Below are 18,488 nucleotides of genomic sequence, written 5' to 3'. Positions count from 1 at the left end.
GCTGAGGAGTAAATGACAAATCTCAGAACTGGCACTTAAAATGGTGTTGCGCGATAGATCGCATGTTGCCCAAAAGTAAGTAGCACCTGAATTTTTTTTGGGGGTTTAAGCTTTACGAGATGAAGGTTGCCACGATTGCAGCGCGACAATTGTGGCAGAACCACACTGTGATTTTAGGTGCGATTCAAATGAATGGCATCTCAAATGTGTGTTCTGCGATTTGTCATTCACACCTCTGCACTTTAAAATTGTGGCGAGAATCGCGGCAATAGTGCATTTTGAAGATTTGCACTACAGTCCATTTAACATGGTTTCCTATGGAACACGTTCTGCGGTGCAAATCTGCAAAATGCAAAAAGCACCAAGAATGCATAAGTGTGAATGCAGTCTAAAGCCTCGTACACACGGTATGATTGTTGGCAGGGGATTGTCTGTTGAAAGACTGATGTCCTAAAATCTTACCGTTAGTACGCTCCTTTTGCCAATTGTTGTCCAATTTTCCGCCAACAAATGTTGTGGAAGGCTAGTACATTTTCGGTAGACAACGGTTTGACGTCTGATTTGGTCAGTACACAAATCCGTCACACAAAAGTCAAAAGTACAAACACGCATGCTCGGAATCAATGCTCACCAAACACAAAATTAGCAGAAGGGGCCCAAAGTGTGGCGCTAAAGAGTTGAAATTCCTCGTAGTACGTCTCTACGTTTGTGTTTGTGGCACGACAATTTGTGTAACGTTAGTATGCAAGACAAGATCCTGGCATACACCCGTTTTAAAAATCATACGCTTGGTTGGCCTACAATTGTACCGTGTGTACAAGGCTTTAGGCTTAGGTGACCAGATTTTTAAAATGAAAACCGGGGACATATATTTTTTTTACTAGTAATGGCGGCAACGAGCGACTCAATACCCGTCGCCACTGCTGCACCACCTCACAGCCTGTCAAGTCTTACTCTCTGGTCCCCGGCTACTACTCGGTGGGGAGCGAAGGAAGATTACAAAGGAAAGTCAAGGAGATAAGCAGGCAGGTGGCTGGCCGGAACTTGAGCCAAGGCAGAAGAACATGCGAGCGGAGCTGAATGGACATACACCCGAAACTGAAGAAAAATTCCCTCCGCTTCGACCAGCACACGATCGTCAGAAAGGGGCACAGATAATGGAAAAAATACACCCCCCTAAGCTAGCGGCAGAGCGGGGGGGGGTGTAATTCAGATTTTATTTTTTTTTATTTCGCACTGACTGTCTTTGAAATTGCCCCAGCCCCTGTTCAAATCCAATCCGGGGACAAAACCGGGGACAGACTTGGTCCGGGGACAGTGTCCTCAATCCGGGGACTGTCCCCTGAAACTGGAGATGTCTGGTCAACCTACTTTAAGCTCCATTAAAGGGGTTGTAAAGGAAACATTTTTTTTTCATAATAAGCATCCTTTACCTGCAGACATTCCTCTTTTCACTTCCTCATTGTTCGTTTTTGCTCAGAAGTTGCTCTATTTCTTCTCTGTTCTGTTCACTTCCTGCTTGTCTGATTGTTACTCATTGAATTACTGGGCCTGCCGCAATGCATACTGGGAAATGTAGTTCTTACATGAATGAGCGCAGCAAACCAGGAAGTGAATGAGAGAACAGAAACTAGAACGACGGAGGTGATATAGATGAAGGAATTTAATAGGTATTTACTCGTTTTTTTTAGCAGAATCATTACACTATTCTGTCTGTCTACCTTGCAGACATTAATTTTAGCCAAAAAATGCTTTTCTTTTACAACTATGCGTTTTTTCATACTTTTTGGCGAAAAGCAGGATTTTTTTTAACATGGGTTCCTATGGAACATGTTTAAGTCAATGCATTTTTGAGGCTGAGCCGGGTGTCAGTCCAGGCACCTGGTGGATCCCGACTTTCATTGTCAGGATGACGTGGTGCCTGGGCTGATATCCGTGATGGGACACTGCCCCCCCCCCCCCATTTATGCATCTGGCCCCTTAATCTACATGCAGGGGGTGATCGCCGCTGTTCATCTCCTGCATGGTGGGGTTCGGGTAGTATGTGTTCTAACCCCCCCCCCAAAAAAAATTTGAGCACAAGCAGCCACTGAGTAGTGCCAAAATCAAGCACAGTTGGCACATTTCTAAAGGTTTGCTCAGATTTGTTGCTGCATGTTTTACAGCTGTAGTCCAATGCAGACACTCCAAAAAACACAATAGGCGCGGTCTATGGTCTGGGTGGGTGATCGATGGTCCAGGCAGCGCGGTGTAATGTCCGGGCGCATTTAACCCTTTCTTCGGTTAAAAGCAACCCGCTAGCGGCCGAATAGCACCGCTAAAACTACGGTAAAGCGCCGCTAATACTAGCGGCACTAAACTGCTAACGCTGCCTGTCAGTGTGAAAGGGCTCTAAATGAGGTAAAAATTTACCATAGAATACCCAATCACATGCAAGGAAAATAAAAAAACAGCACTTTTGCATGATAAAAAATTAGCAGAGCTTCCCCTCATTTTAGATCTTCTCCTCAGATTAATAAACCAACCTCCCCATCTCTGAAGCATGTTCACAATCTCTCACTGCATTATTACATGCAATGATTGCTATGTGTGGCCCTTTGGTGATGTCAGGGGCCCCTATATCAAGTAAAATGACTACCACTGCTGTTCTGAAGGTTTTTTTTTTTTGTTTTTTAAGAGCCAACACAAAAAACTAGTTCTGCGCATGCGTCCTCCCCAGCACGTCACGTCCTCCCCCCTGACGCTGTGACATGTCTCGCGCATGCGCGGGCTTACCCCGAAAAAAAAAAAGCACTCCTAAACCAATCAGAAAGCGCCTTGGAGGACACTCCCGACCGGCGAGGCTTTCCGCGGCCAGCCAATCAGGGAGAAGCTTGCATCCCCCGCTGAGGTCCTGGTGAGAGGAGGAGGAGGGGAGAAGCAGACTGCTTGGAGGCGGCAAGATGGCGTCCGGGTACTGAAGGCTCCGCCGATTTCTAGCCGGTGTCGGATGTCGTTTTGGCGGCTGGCGAAGAATTTGCGAAGGAAGAGAGAAGGGAGCTGCGTGTAGCCGGGGGCCGTCTTTGTCTGGTGGTTGAGCGGGAGGAGAGACCGAGGCTCCGCCTCGTAGGGCGGCCAGCAGACATCTTCTTCTTCCCGTAGTCCTATTAATAATCCTCGGCGGACCCGCCATGACTTCCATTCACTTCGTGGTCCATCCGCTTCCCGGGACCGAGGACCAGCTCAATGACCGGTAATCCCCTCCACCTCCTTCCACCTCAGAGGCCGAGGCCTGGGGCCAGTGCGACAATAGAGGGGCCCCAGCCAATCAGAGGCCGGCCTTCCCACACATGGGGCCCACACCTCCCAATGATTAGATAGGGAATGGGGGGTCATAGAAGAAAACTGTAACCAATCAGAGCTTCTCGTGTTTTACGGAGTGCGTTAATTAGCGTGTCGTAACGGGTTAGCGCCTGTTTTTGAGTAGGATTATTTATCATCCGCCATCCCCGAAGTAGAGACGTCCCCTGCGCTTCCTGTGTAATACAGAGGGGGAGGAGCACGGGGCCCCTGGGTAGAGGGGTTGGCGGGGCCTAGAGCCCCTTTGGCGGTTCTGTTGGCGCCTTGCCATGCGTACGGCAGTCGTACCGATCCTCCCAGAAGATAAACGACAAATGCTGACCGTGCTTCATCTTCACATTGCCCTCCTTTTTTGGGTTTGCGCTCTTGGCTGGTTGGGGCGCGATGATGTCACAGTGCACGGGAGGAGTCCTAGCGACACCGCCATCTTCATTCATTGAAGGTGTTGCTTGGTGTATTCTGACTGCAGCGCACAGTGATGTCATTGCGGCTAGAGTCGGTGTGAATGTTTCCTAAACCATAATGGGGTTGGCAATTGTAGTTCTGCAACAGCTGGCGTGCCACAGGTTGACTACCCCTAGTGTACGTTATGGAGGTACTTACCTGTAAGACATATTGTAAGCTCACCTGTAGGTACACGTTTTAAATTGTTGACTCTCACTTGGATAAGCTGGCCATACACATCTCGCCATCAGCCCTACATACTCAATAGGGATGGGTTCAGGCCAATTCAGATCCTAGTCCCAACCCACCTCCTCAATCCCGCCAGGAAGCGCCGTCACTGCACACCGCCAATCTTAGGCAGTGAGTCGTTTTCCCGGCCGCCGTTGCACATACGCCGTCACTAGGCTGCTCCTGATTGGTGTGCAGGGACGTCTTCCTGATAGGATTGCTTAGGACTAGGATCTGAACACGCCTGAGCCCATTCCTAGTACTGAACAAGGGAAATCCAGAGATTCCGCCATCCACATTAAAGAGGAAGTAAACCCTCATAGGTGTTACTTCCTTTTCGTTTCCCTGCAAAGGTAAAGCATAATGGGCTAATATGCATGGCATAGTAGCCCATTATGTGACACTTACCTGCAGGAGAAGCCTGCGATGCTCTTCCTCGCTAGTAGCGAGTGTCCATTCTTCACCCCTCTGCCTTCCGGGGCCACGAACTCCGCCTTTGTGAGTGGCCGGAGTCTCGTGTCGGCACTCCCGCCACTCACGGTATTACCCGAATTAGGGCACAGTGTGCCCACTTTAACTTTGGCGCGTGCGCAGAAGAAATCGCCGTATGGCGGTTTTGTAAATATCTCCTAGACCAGGGATATGCAATTAGTGGACCTCCAGCTGTTGCAAAACTACAAGTCCCGTCATGCCTCTGACTCTGGGTGTCATGCTTGTGGCTGCCAGAGTCTTGCTATGCCTCATGGGAATTGTAGTTCTGCAACAGCTGGAGGTCCGCTAATTGCATATCCCGTCCTAGACTATGCGGGTCTGGGAGATATTTCAAGCACCTACAGGTAGGCCTTAATCTAGACTTACCTGTAGGCTAAAGTGGTTGTAAAGGGTTTACAACCACTTTAAAGAACGTGGCTAGAGGAACATCCTTGCCAGTGTTCTGTCGAATAGTGCTTTCTCTGTCGAAAAATGCCTGCTACGCGGTACGGAATGCCACAACAGTTGATTTTCTGCTGTGATGGTTTGAAGACGCATGCGCGTATCGTAGAAGGCACTATCCGGCACTCTGAGAGGAAGAAATGATCTGCAAAGCGCACAGGGACATTGCTATCCTCCCATTCTGCCTCGCTCTTGTGGGGCGGCGTCAGTGTATTGAAGGGCGGGTTTCTTTTGTGTTGTTGGGTGGGTTCAGTGTTTTGCAACAAAGCCAAATCCACTCTGCCACCCAGCTAAATACCCCCTGCAAAACGCTGAACCCGCCCAACAACACTAAAGAAACCCGCCCCTCAAGCTTGAAGCAGAATGGGAGAATAGCAATGTCCCTGTGCTCTTTGCAGATCATTTCCCCCTCTCATCTCAGAGTGTCGGATAGTGCCTTCTATGATCTGCGCATGTGTCGTCGCAACAGCTAATCCGGAAATTGGCGGTGGTGGTCCATACTGTGCATGCGCGGCCTGGAGCTGGCATTTTTTGACAGAGGGTACTATTCGATAGAACACCGACAACCCTGGTTGTCAGAAAACCTGGACTGTAGCTGATTGGCAGCAGCTGCTCTTTGGCTGACTATTATCCACCTGGCTCTTTCGACTGAATGGGGCCACCCTTGGCTCAAATCTTATCCAAGTTCATAGAAATTCAAGCTGTGTGTGGATGGATTTCGGCTACATGTAAACTAGCCTACCCATGGACATGTTCTGCGGTCTCCCGCAGTCAAAACGTTCCTATCCTGAATATGGTTCTTTCACGTTCAGGAGGGGGAGGTTTCACCTGGTGGTGTCTTAAAGCCCTTGCACAACCAGACCTTTCAATTCTTTATTTTATTATGCCTTTTTTTTTTTTTCTCAAAACCTTGCCTTCACACCTAGGGAAGAATGACGCCACTCCCTCCGCCCAAAACCACCTAAGAAATGTGTGTCATGCTTCTTTGGAAGTTTTGGGGCATTCGGTGCAGTGCGTCATCAAGGGGCTGGCTCTCACTTCAAGACGGCCTCCTGATGGTGCATCAGAGCAAGAGGATGGAGGTGTAGGACTCGGTGTGCAGTGATGACGTTTTAGATTGCACCACAATGCTGGATTTTCTGTGCATGTGAGTACGGTTTTTGAGGGTAAACGGGGCACAAGCTGGCACTTCTAGATTATGTTGGTAATATCTGTGATTATTGCATAATCCTCAGGAGATAATTGGTGCTCTGTGCTCCATGGTGCCCTCATACGGTAGACTGTTGTATGACAGAAGAAGGTGGTGTTGGCGCTTCCATTGTTAAATCTGGGAGTTAGTATGTCTATAGCAAAACTTCTTCTTTTTTTTTTTTTCTTTTTTTTTTTTTTTTTTTGGTATGTAACTTAGAGGAGCTCCAGACTTTTTTTTTTTTTTTTTCTATTTCAGCAGCTACAAAAACTGTAACAGTTTTTGTAACAGTAACAGTTTTGTAACAGTAACAAAAACAGCCACTGGCCTGTCCCAGGGTCCAGCCGTGTACTCACCTGAACCGTTCCTTCTCTGTCCCAACGCTGGCATCTCAACTCTGGGTGACCAGTTTGCGGCTTCACAGCTGGGTGCCCACTATGGATGTGTGAGCCGTGCTGCACATAGTGTATGCTCTTGCAATCTTCTGGGACCTGTATCATGTCCCAGATAACTGCGAGGATGAGAGGGGCCAAGACGTGTCGAGAAGAAGTGGAATTGATTACTTTTCAGATTCCAGAAACCCCCCCTTCCTTCCAAATTTTTTTTACCAAATGTTGAAGAGCAGAGAGGGATTCCATAAATCTGAGCTTCCCTTTTGGTCGGAGTTCTGCTTTAATGGCATTTCACTTCATTTTCTGACCCACAGGCGTGGGTGATACATTTAATATTTTGAGCCCCTGTAACAGTGGTCACCAGGACTGCATCATAGGGAGCAATCTATCCCAGGGGAGGACACTATTCTTCCCTACTCCATCAAAACCTGAAATTATATTTGATATTGGCAGTTGGGCACTCTGGGGTGGAAAAGGGGGACAGGTAAACAAAGTACGGGCACCACTCAGAGGATTGAATGACTTTGCTGCTGACATGCCTGTGCCAAGCTTGTTTACAAAGATGTGATGAGGCTTTCAATGCCAGCTTTAGAAGAAGAAACGCCCATTTGAGCTAAAGGCATGGAGATCCTTCTCTCTCTGTGGGGGATCTTTATGTCTAGGCACTATCCATGGCCCACCAAATACAGCGCATTCAGATCTCCCTCATTTTATCAGCCGTCATGTCTTTCAACTTGTTTTGCTTTCCAAGGGGGTTTGGTGCAGTAAAATGATTTGTTCCCGTTTTAGTTTGAGGACTGGTTAAAATTAAAGAAGCAATCGTTTTACTGTACATGGAGTTAATCAGTAAAGGGAGAACTAGAATCGACTATATCCTCATACCAATGATGCAGGGCCACAGGATAGCCATGCATGCTGTGTGCAGACATCTATTTCACTTGCATGCTCATCCTGGTTTTCTGAGAGCCCGTCGAGCACCGAGAGAGATTGCAGATTGATTTCAAAGTTCATCCTCGGAAATTCAAATGTAGCCGTGCAACAGAATATAACCTGCCCCTGACTATTTCTTAAAGTGGGTTTAAATGCAGAAACAAAATAATATATTGCAGCTTGCATGTTCTTGGTGGTTTGTATATTAGTGTCTCTACTTTTAGTTTGTTTCCTTGTATTCTCACTTGGTGATCTGGCCAGTAAGGCTTAATGTACACAGGACGTTTTTACAACTTCTCCTGAACAGATAGTAACCCACATTTATCTGCATTTTTCATTTAGAACCTCTTTGTAAATAGCCAAAAATGAAAAACGCCTCTAAACGAAACGTGGCTAAATGCGAGTTATCGCACTTCGAAGTGTTTGGCGCTTGAAATGCCTCTGAACTTGACTGCCTAGAAACAACCCTGTGTACATGTACTGATAAGATAACAGAGGAGTTCAGGAGCAGTTGGAAAAAATGCCCAACTGCTCCTACCTAAATGTCCCTTTACCAGCAGAAGTGTACATGAGGCCTAAGCCCCCGTTCACACCTAGGCGTATATACGCCTGTAGTGCGACGCCGCTGCAGCCCCGAGACGCCAGAGGGATGATTTAACATGCACCTCTATGGAAATGGTTCACATCTCCACGCCGAACGCCGTACGCCTGAAAATAAGTCCCGGACCTTTTTTTCAGGTGGCGTTCGGCATGGGAGATGTGAACCATCTCCATAGAGGGGGTGAAGGCTGCATTCACAATCGCGGCGTTTTAGCGCTGCAAATCGCGGCACAAAACGCCGATATTTGTCGCCGCAATTCGCAGGACAAAACGCCGCGATTTTGTACGCCGAGGTGTGAATGCAGCCTAAGTCTGTTAGGCCCCTTTCACATGTACGGATCCCGCAAGGATCCGTACATGTCTTTTTCGCTTGCTCAGCAGGGATCGCTCCGTTGATTCCCGCTGAGCCGGCAGATGACAGGGCGGTCCCCGCACACTGTACAGGGACGCCCTGTCAGATCTCCGCTCTCCCCTATGGGGGGATCGGATGAACACATACCGTCTGTCCGTGTTCACCCGATCCGCTCTGCAGATGAATGGAAAAATAGGATTTTCCTCCGTCTGCAGAATCGGAGCATTGCGGACACCAATAAGACCAATATTCATCCACTGACACCCGCTATCTCATAGGGATACATGTATGTCCCTATTTCATTCGTAAACGGATGGATGAGAAAGCGGTCATACTGGTCCGCTGGTGTGAAAGGAGCCTTGCTTTTCAACTTCCTAGCAGATCAATCTGTACAGTAAAAGTAGCAGTTTGAGTTTTTTTCACCTTAATGCATAGAATGATTAGTCTCAAACCTGAGTATTAGTGGCCCCCCCAGCCCCCCGATTACTTGACCCCTCAAAAGTCCCGCGCCGTGAACGAGCAGGCTTCTCGGCTGTCTTCCCGGCTCGTTCATTGATTGAAAGCAGCGCAGCCATTGGCTTGTGCTGCTCTCAATCACATCCAATGACGGGGGGCGGAGCCGAGTGATACAGTGAGCGGCTATGGCACTCGACACCATGCAAGCTTGCTCACATGAAGGTGTTGAGTCCTTGCGCGGGAGGAGCCCGAGACAGCCGCTGAGGGACCCCAGAAGACCAGGTTCAGGGCCACTCTGTGCAAAACAAGCTGCACAGTGGAGGTAAGTATAACATGATTGTTAGTGATCCTTAAGGCAAGGGGTCAACTTTTTAAACAAAGGGCCATTTTATTGTCTTTCAGACTTTAGGTGAGCTGGACTGTGCCCAGTGGGAATAAACAATGACCGATCTTTGGTATTGGGGGGAGTAATAGTTGGTGTCAGTGGCAGGACTGGTGCACCATAGTTGGTGTCAGTGGCAGGAATAATGCCTCAAGGGGGCTAGGTAAAGGCAAGCCAATGGCCAGTTTGGTAAGCGCTGCTTTAAGGCAATGAGGGGCAAACCGCAGTTTCCCAGCCATGGGAGTTGCAGTTCCCCAACGAGCTGGAGTTCTGTCACATGCTATACAGCCATTGGAAAAGCATGCACTCCTTTGTTCCCAACAAAATATCCTTCCCCGTTAGTACACATTCATAGTCATTTGGAGTTTTGGGTACTTTTACCTGAAGTCCTTTTTTTATTTGCTGTCACCTATTGTTGGGGTTGCAGGCACCGATGGGCAGAAGATGGTTAGGTCTGTTATGTGATAATTATCTGCTAGTCTTTGCAACATGATCCTTGGGTCACATGCTTTGATATCTCCCTCACGTGCTTTGGGTTCTTTTTTTTTTTTTTTTTTTTTACAATTAAATTTACCGTATTTAACGGCATATAACACGCACCCTAACTTTAAGGCTCCATGCACACTGAAGCTGATAAAAGCTATAAAAAAACGCCAGTAGCTTTGCAGGGAGCCTTTCAAAGTTTTTTAGCGTTTTTGCAATAGCTTTAATCAGCGTTTTTCAGTGTAGCTTTTTTTTTTTCAATGGATAAAAAAACGCTGGCGCCAGCTTTTTTGAGCGTTTTACGGCGTTTTGCGTTTTTAGCGTTTTTCCCGCCGAAAAACTGCACTTTGAATGCAAATTTCGAGCGTTCAGAAAAAAGCCAATAAACTCCAAAGCTCATTAACACTAAACGCCCAGGTGTGTATGGGCACATAGGCTAACATAGAGTTTAGTTTATGGGCTTAAAAAAAAAAAAGCCAAAACGCCAATAAACTGCAGTTTATCAGCTTAAGAGGGAATTTATCAGGAAAAATAAATTCCACAGCCCCCTGCGTATAACACGTAGGCACAGTTTACCCTCTATTTTCAGGGGTAAAAATGAGTTTTATACGCCAATAAATACAGTAACTAATATTCTTGTTTGCCTTGGGATGTTACATGGCAGATGCATTAAATTAGGCTTTGATTTTTGTTGCTGTTGAGGATTTATTTCCTTTTTGTATTGTATGCAGATACATTGAGAGTTGGAAAACCCTTATATAATGAAATCGTGGTGCTTTTAAGATGTTTTGAGTTTTCTTGTTGCCATTGAATATAAATCCTCCATTTGTTTGTATCCTCCGCCTGAAAATCAGCGATCTAGTAATTCAGGGAATGGAGTTTTCAATTGCATATCTTTTCTAAAAAATAAAAATGTAGTTGAGGAGGGTCAGTATGTTTTGAATAATTGTTTTCCCATTTCATGTTACTGTACTGACTAGAGAGAAGCAAGGTAGAACTTGTGTGCTGTGAATATATAATGATCTCTAGCGGTTCAGCCTTGCAGGCCTGTCAGAAGTTTTTGCTGTGACCCGGTGACACATTTTCATGCTGCCTTGTCACGTGTTGGCAGGAAGAGGCCTAGCCTCATGGAAGGCGCTCTCCTCCATCTGCAGGGCTTTCTGATCCAGCAATACTCTGTAGCAGCTGTTGCAGATGTTGTATGGTGGTGTTTATTTTATTTATCTATTGCCTCCTGATGACATGTTTCTTCATTACATTTTATCTTTAAAGTGTCACCAAACCAATAAGAAAAAAACATCTAATCCAGTACATTCATCTGGCAGCTCGGTATAGATTTCTAATCTGCTGCGGCTTCTGTAGGAGGTTGCTCTGTGTTTGGTGTACGTGGTTCTGCTCTGCCCCACAAGTGCTTGCTTTCCAGAGACTTCAATAGTGGTATGAATGGGAGGCCCTTGCATGCTGCATCCCCCCCATTCATAATATCCCCTCTCAGACAGCACAGCGTGTGCATTGGAATCAGGTGCAATGATTTCTGTTATCTAGTTTGATTAGAGCAGTGCACATGACTGCAATACAACTTAAAAAGCTGAAGTGAGGGGAAAAGAACCTCTGTGGGAGTGTGCAGAGATTATTTTTTTTTTCTTTTAAAGAAATGAACTATAGAAGATATTTTGGCGATTCTAACAAACGGCTGTGGTTTAGGAAAACCTTTTCAAAGTAGATTTTTTTTTTTTTTTTGTTTTGTTTTTAGGCTCAATTGACACATGGGAAGTGTGTGGGTTTTTTTTTTTTTTATATAGCTCTTAGGCCAGGTTCAACACTGCACTTCAGCCGCAGTGCATTGCGTTTTTTTTTGTCCCATTGACTTCTGTTAGACTGCTGTGTGATGCAGGACTTGCCATCTGAAAAAGAGCTTCTTTTTGGGTGTCAAACGCGCATAGGAAATGGCTACCTTATGCAACGCAAAGAATCAAGTGAACATCACACGTCCCAATGTGAGTGGGCACTTGGGGTGGGGGGGGGTTCAACCAACTGGAGTTGTACAATTCAGATGTGTTTCTCTGCTCGGGAGCCACAGGTGCTGTTGTATACAGCTGCCCTATTGACATGAATGGCTGTATGTGGTGGTATTTGCCTAAGCCTCTGTGTGCCTACAGACGTAAGACAACCAAAACAGACTGTTGGGTCAAGTATATAAATCTTTTATTACTTTTCTTAGCTGTGCAGGGGATAAGCTTGATATTAACCACTTGCACGTGTGTGTGTGTGTGAGAGGGATATCTCTAGCTGACATAAACTTGATATTTTCCTGTGGCCGATTTCGTGTCTGATAAGTGAGTTCTCCATGGGATTGCTTTTAGAGGTGGCGGGAGAAATGTCCCCCTCCTGCCATTTCTAGGTCGTTTCTGCATTTACCGGAGCGGTCGATAAACCCAGAAGCGATCCAATGGCTAGGCAGAAAGAGAGATCTCTGATGTCCCTTCCGGTTCTTGGGCATAAAGAAATGTTTGTGTTTTTGCTTTAAAATGTGAATGAGAAATCTGGGGTCGTTTTGACCCAGATCGTTTAACCACTTGCCGCCCGCCAATGACAGATTGACGGCGGCAAAGTGGTTGTAGAATCCTGACCGGACGTCATATGACGTCATCAGGATTCTTAGCCGCTGCGCGCCCCCGGGGGCGCGCATCGCGGCGATCGTTGTTGCGGGGTGTCAGTCTGACACCCCGCAACACCGGTCTCGGTAAAGAGTCTCTCACGGAGACTCTTTACCACGTGATCAGCCGTGTCCAACCACGGCTGACCACGGTGTAAACAGGAAGAGCCGTCGATGGCTCTTCCTCACTCGCGTCTGACAGACGCGAGTAGAGGAGAGCAGATCGGCGGCTCTCCTGACAGGGGGGGTTCGCGCTGATTGTTTATCAGCGCAGCCCCCCCTCGGATCGCCACATGGACCACCAGGGATGCCCACCAGGGAAGGGCAAAACAACAAAAATTGAGAAAAAAAAAGTCAAAAAAAAAAAAAAAAAAGATGCAAAAAAAAAAGATGCCAATCAGTGCCCACAAATGGGCACTGACTGGCAACAAGTAAATCAGTGCCGCCCCACAGTGTCCATCAGTGCCGCCCCACAGTGTCCATCAGTGCCACCCCACAGTGCCCATCAGTGCCACCCACAGTGCCCATCAGTGCCACCCACAGTGCCCATCAGTGCCACCCACAGTGCCCATCAGTGCCACCCACAGTGCCCATCAGTGCCACCCACAGCGCCCATCAGTGCCACCCACAGTGCCCATCAGTGCCACCCACAGTGCCCATCAGTGCCACCCACAGTGCCCATCAGTGCCACCCACAGTGCCCATCAGTGCCACCCACAGTGCCCATCAGTGCCGCCCACAGTGCCCATCAGTGCCGCCCACAGTGCCCATCAGTGCCGCCCACAGTGCCCATCAGTGCCGCCCACAGTGCCCATCAGTGCCGCCCACAGTGCCCATCAGTGCCGCCCACAGTGCCCATCAGTGCCGCCCACAGTGCCCATCAGTGCCGCCCACAGTGCCCATCAGTGCCGCCCACAGTGCCCATCAGTGCCGCCCACAGTGCCCATCTGTGCCGCCCACGAGTGCCCATCTGTGCCGCCCACGAGTGCCCATCTGTGCCGCCCACGAGTGCCCATCTGTGCCGCCCATGAGTGCCCATCTGTGCCGCCCATGAGTGCCCATCTGTGCCGCCCATGAGTGCCCATCTGTGCCGCCCATGAGTGCCCATCTGTGCCGCCCATGAGTGCCCATCTGTGCCGCCCATGAGTGCCCATCTGTGCCGCCCATGAGTGCCCATCTGTGCCGCCCATGAGTGCCCATCTGTGCCGCCCATGAGTGCCCATCTGTGCCGCCCATGAGTGCCCATCTGTGCCGCCCATGAGTGCCCATCTGTGCCGCCCATGAGTGCCCATCTGTGCCGCCCATGAGTGCCCATCTGTGCCGCCCATGAGTGCCCATCTGTGCCGCCCATGAGTGCCCATCTGTGCCGCCCATGAGTGCCCATCTGTGCCGCCCATGAGTGCCCATCTGTGCCGCCCATGAGTGCCCATCTGTGCCGCCCATGAGTGCCCATCTGTGCCGCCCATGAGTGCCCATCAGTGCCGCATACCAGCGCCGCCAATCAGTGCCACCTCGTCGATGTCCATCAGTGCCATCTCATCTGTGCCCATCAGTGCCACCATATCAGTGCCCATAATTGAAAGAGAAAACTTACTTATTTACAAAAAAATTACAGAAAAAAATAATCTTCTTTTAGTTGTTGCGCAAAAAAAAAAAATCGCAGAGGTGATCAAATACCACCAAAAGAAAGCTCTATTTGTGGGTAAAAAAGGACGCCAATTTTGTTTGGGTACAATGTAGCATGACCGCGCAATTGCCATTCAAAGTGCGACAGTGCTGAAAGCTGAAAATTGGCTTGGGCAGGAAGGTACGTAAGTGCCCTGTATGGAAGTGGTTAATAAAGGGCCTATTTCTTTACATTCCTTGTAATAGGAACAAAAGTGATAAAAAAAGTGTAAAATAAGATTTTTTTATTTTTTTAAAGTGCTCCGTGTTTGTGCGCAGAAGCGAATGCATATGTAAACTGTTTAAACCATGCGTGAGGTATCGATGCAATTGTTGGAGTGAGCGCAATCACTAGATCTCCTTTATAACTCTTGGCCACCATTCACATCGGGGCCACTTGTCAGGTAATGACGGGTCAAATCGCATGACAAGTCACACCCTATTGTTGGCAATGGCACTGTTCAAATCGGTGTGATGCTGACTTTGCGGTGCCACATCGTTTTGAGTTTCTGTACTACTTTTGGCAATTTCGGGTGCGACTTGCATATCCTGAGTGCATGAAGCCGCACAGATGTCTTACAGGTCGCACTGACATGTGGCTTTGGAATTGTGCGATTTCAAAGCCACATTCAATGTGAACAAGAGCTAAATGGGTAACCTGTAAACCTTTTTAAAGCGTCCCCATGGAGATTTTTAAGTACCGTAGTGTCGCCATTCCACGAGCGTGCGTAATTTTGAAGAATGCCATGTTGGGTATTTACTCAGCGTAACATCTTTTACGTACAAAAACATTGGGGGAACTATTTTATTTATTTTTTTATTCAAGTGTATTTTTTCCAAAAAAAATGCAATTGAAATACTGCTGCGTATATACAGTGTGACCTAAAATATTACACCGATCACCGTTAAATTGTTTTCTCTAGGGTCTCCGCTAATAAAAATATATAATGTTTGGTGGTTCGAAGTAATTTTTAGCAGCAGTGTACATGAGATGAGGCCTTTGTGTTGCAGGTCATTTGTTAGGTATCGCAGCAATGTATTTTAGGCTAATATGCTTGTGACATGGCTGAGGATTTTATCTTGGTTTTTATGAGAGGCTGAATGACTCTGCTTTATACTCGGCCACTAGAGGGAGAATCTCCAGAACTAAGTAATTCTGTGCTGCCAATGTAAATGCAATTGATTAGACAAAAAAACAGGAACTAAAAATGATAGATATATATTAGAGGTGCAACGAATCATCATTGATCAGTGATCCGAACGGGTCCCTCCAAATCGGGGACAGTTGGGAGCTATGTAGGTATACAGTGGGGGCAATGTGGACATTACAGTGGGGATTTTTTTTTTTTTTTTTGCTGATCCGAAAAATTATGTGATTCGTGACTCTGATCTAGAGCTGCACGATGAATCGCGATCTCGATTCTCCCCGCCCGCGGGATGACCCGCGATTCTTCTGTGTCTGAACGTAAAATCAGAATGCTGTAGAAGGAGCTGGGGGAGCGCAGTGCACCTTGGGAGTTGTAGTTTCAGGCTGAGGCGCTCCCCTTCCGCTCGGGACTACAGCTCTCTTCACGCTGACACGGGCTACGTCCTGCCCACTGCTTTTGGATTCTCCCTGAAATCAACGGGTTGGTACTGAGCTGAGTTCCCGCTTCTTATCAGTGGGGGTGGGGAGGGTGCACTATGTGTGTGGTGTCCATAGAGGAGGGACAAGGTCGAGCCTCCCCACAGCGGCTCCTATCTCCCGGATACTGGGCTGGAGGGTGGCTTGTATCATCTGAGACTGTGACATACACACCTGTGTGCTGCCAATGGCACAGGGAGACCTCCTGCATGTGTTTACACTGGGGGACTACAGGTCCTAGCAAGCGCCTCTCTAGCAGCCTGAGATAGGACTAGAAGCTCCAGCATGCCTTGCTCTTCTATTGCAGCCTGTGATAGAACTACAAGCCCCAGCATGAATGCTTTGCACTTTATCTTTGTAGCCTAGGTTACTGGGTGGCTCGGCTAGAACTACAAGTCCCAGCATGCTCTGCGCCTCTCTTGCAGCCTGTGATAGAACTACAAGTCCCAGCATGCTCTGCACTTTCATTGCAGCCTGTGATGGAACTAAACGCTCTGGCATGCCTTGCTCCTCTCTTGCAGCCTGTGATAGAACTACAAGTCCCAGCATGCTCTGCACTTTCATTGCAGCCTGTGATGGAACTAAACGCTCTGGCATGCCTTGCTCCTCTCTTGCAGCCTGTGATAGAACTAAAAGTCCCAGCATGCTCTGCATTTCTATTGCAGCCTGGAATCCTGAGTGGTTTGGCTGGAACTACAAGTCTCAGCATGCCGTGCAGCTTCACTATAGCCTATAGCCTGTGATAGAACTGCTTTGAATGTCCATTACAGCCTGGAGTCCTGAGTAGCTGGACTGGCACTATATGTCCCAGCATATGCTGCACCTACATTACAGCCTGTGATAGAACTGTAATTCCCAGCATGTGCTGCATGTTCATTACAGCCTGTGATAGAATTCTCAACATGCCCTGCACCTCCATTAACACCATGGGATCCTGGGCATCTGGGCTGGGACTACAAGCCCCAGCATGCACTGCAGAATCGTGCAGCCCTACTCTGATCCAAGGAACGATCCGAAGCGTAAGTTTTTTTTAGATCCGTTGCATCCCTAATAGATATATCCATCTATCTCTGTGTGTGTGTGTGTGTGTGTAAAAAAAAAAAAAAAAATATATATATATATATATATATATACGGTCTAATGCTAGAATTATTGCTCTAACGATTGCGGCGATACCTCACATGTGTGGTTTGAACGCGGTTTACATTTGCAGGGCATGACCTTTATATATGTGTTTATTTTGAAGTGCGAGCATGGTGGGATGAGGCACTTTAACCACTTCAATACTGGGCATTTTCACTCCCTTCCTTCCCAGACCAATTTTTAGTTTTCAGCACTGTTGCACTTTGACAATTGCACGGTCATGCAACACTGTACCCAAATGAAATCCCAAATGGAGCTTTCTTTTGGTGGTATCTGATCACCTGTGGTTTTTTATTTTTTTGCGCTATAAACAAGAGCGTCAATTTTGAAAAAAACACTATTTTTGGATTTAATAAATGTTAATTTAAAAATAATTTTTTTTATTTTTCCTCAGTTTAGGCAGATATGTATTCTACATGTTTTTTGGTAAAAAATCTCAAGCGTATATTGGTTTGCGCAAAAGTTATAGTGTCTACAAAATAGGGGATAGATTTTATTGCATTTTAATTTTTTTTACTAGTAATGGCGGCGATCTATAATTTATTTTATTGTGACTGTGACATTGCGACGAACCTATCGGACACTTTTGGGACAATTCGCATTTATACAGCGATTAGTGCTATAAAACTGCCCTTTCAGGGAAGGGGTTACTACTAGGAGATGATCAAGGGGTTAAATATGTTCCCTACGGAGTGATTCTAACTGTAGGGGGAGGGGACTCACAAGGGGAGGAGACGATCTGTGTTCCTCTGTACTGGGAACACACATCGGTCTCACCTCTGACAGGATGTGGATGTGTGTGTTTACACACACATCCACAGTTTACAATCAGCTCTTTGGAAGGGAGGGGTTTGCCTGAGAACTATTTTCTCTTCCTGTATTGTTGCTTAAGTTAAGACAGAGATCCGACTTTGGAGGCAATTTCCATTGAAATCAATGGGTACAAGTCGGGTTGAAGTAGTACAGGAACCTTTTCTGAAGTCTGAGTGACTTCAGTAGTGTACATTAAGACGGCTCCATTCACTTCCATTGATTCCAGGTCGCCCCTGTGTGAACCGGCACTAAAGCTGCTTTATTTATACAGCAACTCCTGCCTCCCTTAAAAGCCTGGAGGTGAAGCAGAAGGGCTCCATGTCCTTTGAACTTCCGTAAAACTTTTCAAACTTGTTTGGGGAAATAAAGCTTTCTTCTGCAAAAAAAAAACATTAACAGTTTTTTGTAAGATTAATATGCTAAAGTTAATTTCCAAGTTACATTTGGCAGTGATGTTTGTCAAAACTGGCAGATTTTGTATTAGCGTTTTTTGGGGGAGCTCTGAAAATGTAGTAATCGGCGTAGTGTATAGCTGAATTTAATTTTTGTTTTGAAAGAACTTTTTTTTTTTTTTTTTTTTTTTTACACCTCTCCATCCTTCTTTTTTTTTTTTTTTTTTCTTTTCTTATTTTTTAGCATTTCAGTTCCTTGGCTGTGATGCTTTGCTGCCTCCAGTGTCTGGTCTATTTATAATATAAAGACAAGGAGTTCTAAAACATTTGCAGCATGCATGTTTTGGGTCTACACTGCAATAGTATTGAAGCCTGATGTAAAAACGAGTGTTTAAAAAAAAAAAAAAAACGCGGCTGTGTCATCCATTCAGTGTTCTGTACATGGGGAAAACGACATGGTCCGACAGC

At 46.8% G+C, this 18,488-nt stretch overlaps 1 protein-coding gene across 15 annotated transcripts in view; it reads left to right on the top strand.

The window, feature by feature from the left end:
• The first annotated feature begins 2,875 nt into the window (after nt 1-2,875).
• The window catches only part of UBR5 (ubiquitin protein ligase E3 component n-recognin 5), a 135,601-nt gene continuing 119,988 nt past the window's right edge, over nt 2,876-18,488 (top strand). For 14 of the 15 annotated variants that reach the window (XM_040354811.1, XM_040354810.1, XM_040354809.1 and 11 more), the window contains exon 1: nt 2,877-3,232. In XM_040354811.1, the coding sequence (XP_040210745.1) occupies nt 3,171-3,232 (62 nt within the window). In that variant the 5' untranslated portion in view covers nt 2,877-3,170. Of the gene's footprint in view, nt 3,233-18,488 lie in introns of all 15 variants that reach the window. The other variant, XM_040354801.1, reaches the window with a different exon arrangement.

The sequence above is a fragment of the Rana temporaria genome, chromosome 5, assembly GCF_905171775.1.
Source record: "Rana temporaria chromosome 5, aRanTem1.1, whole genome shotgun sequence".
NCBI classification, from domain to species: Eukaryota; Metazoa; Chordata; class Amphibia; order Anura; family Ranidae; genus Rana; species Rana temporaria.
Note: the sequence above shows the minus strand (reverse complement) of the source record. Positions and strands in the feature narration are given on the sequence as shown.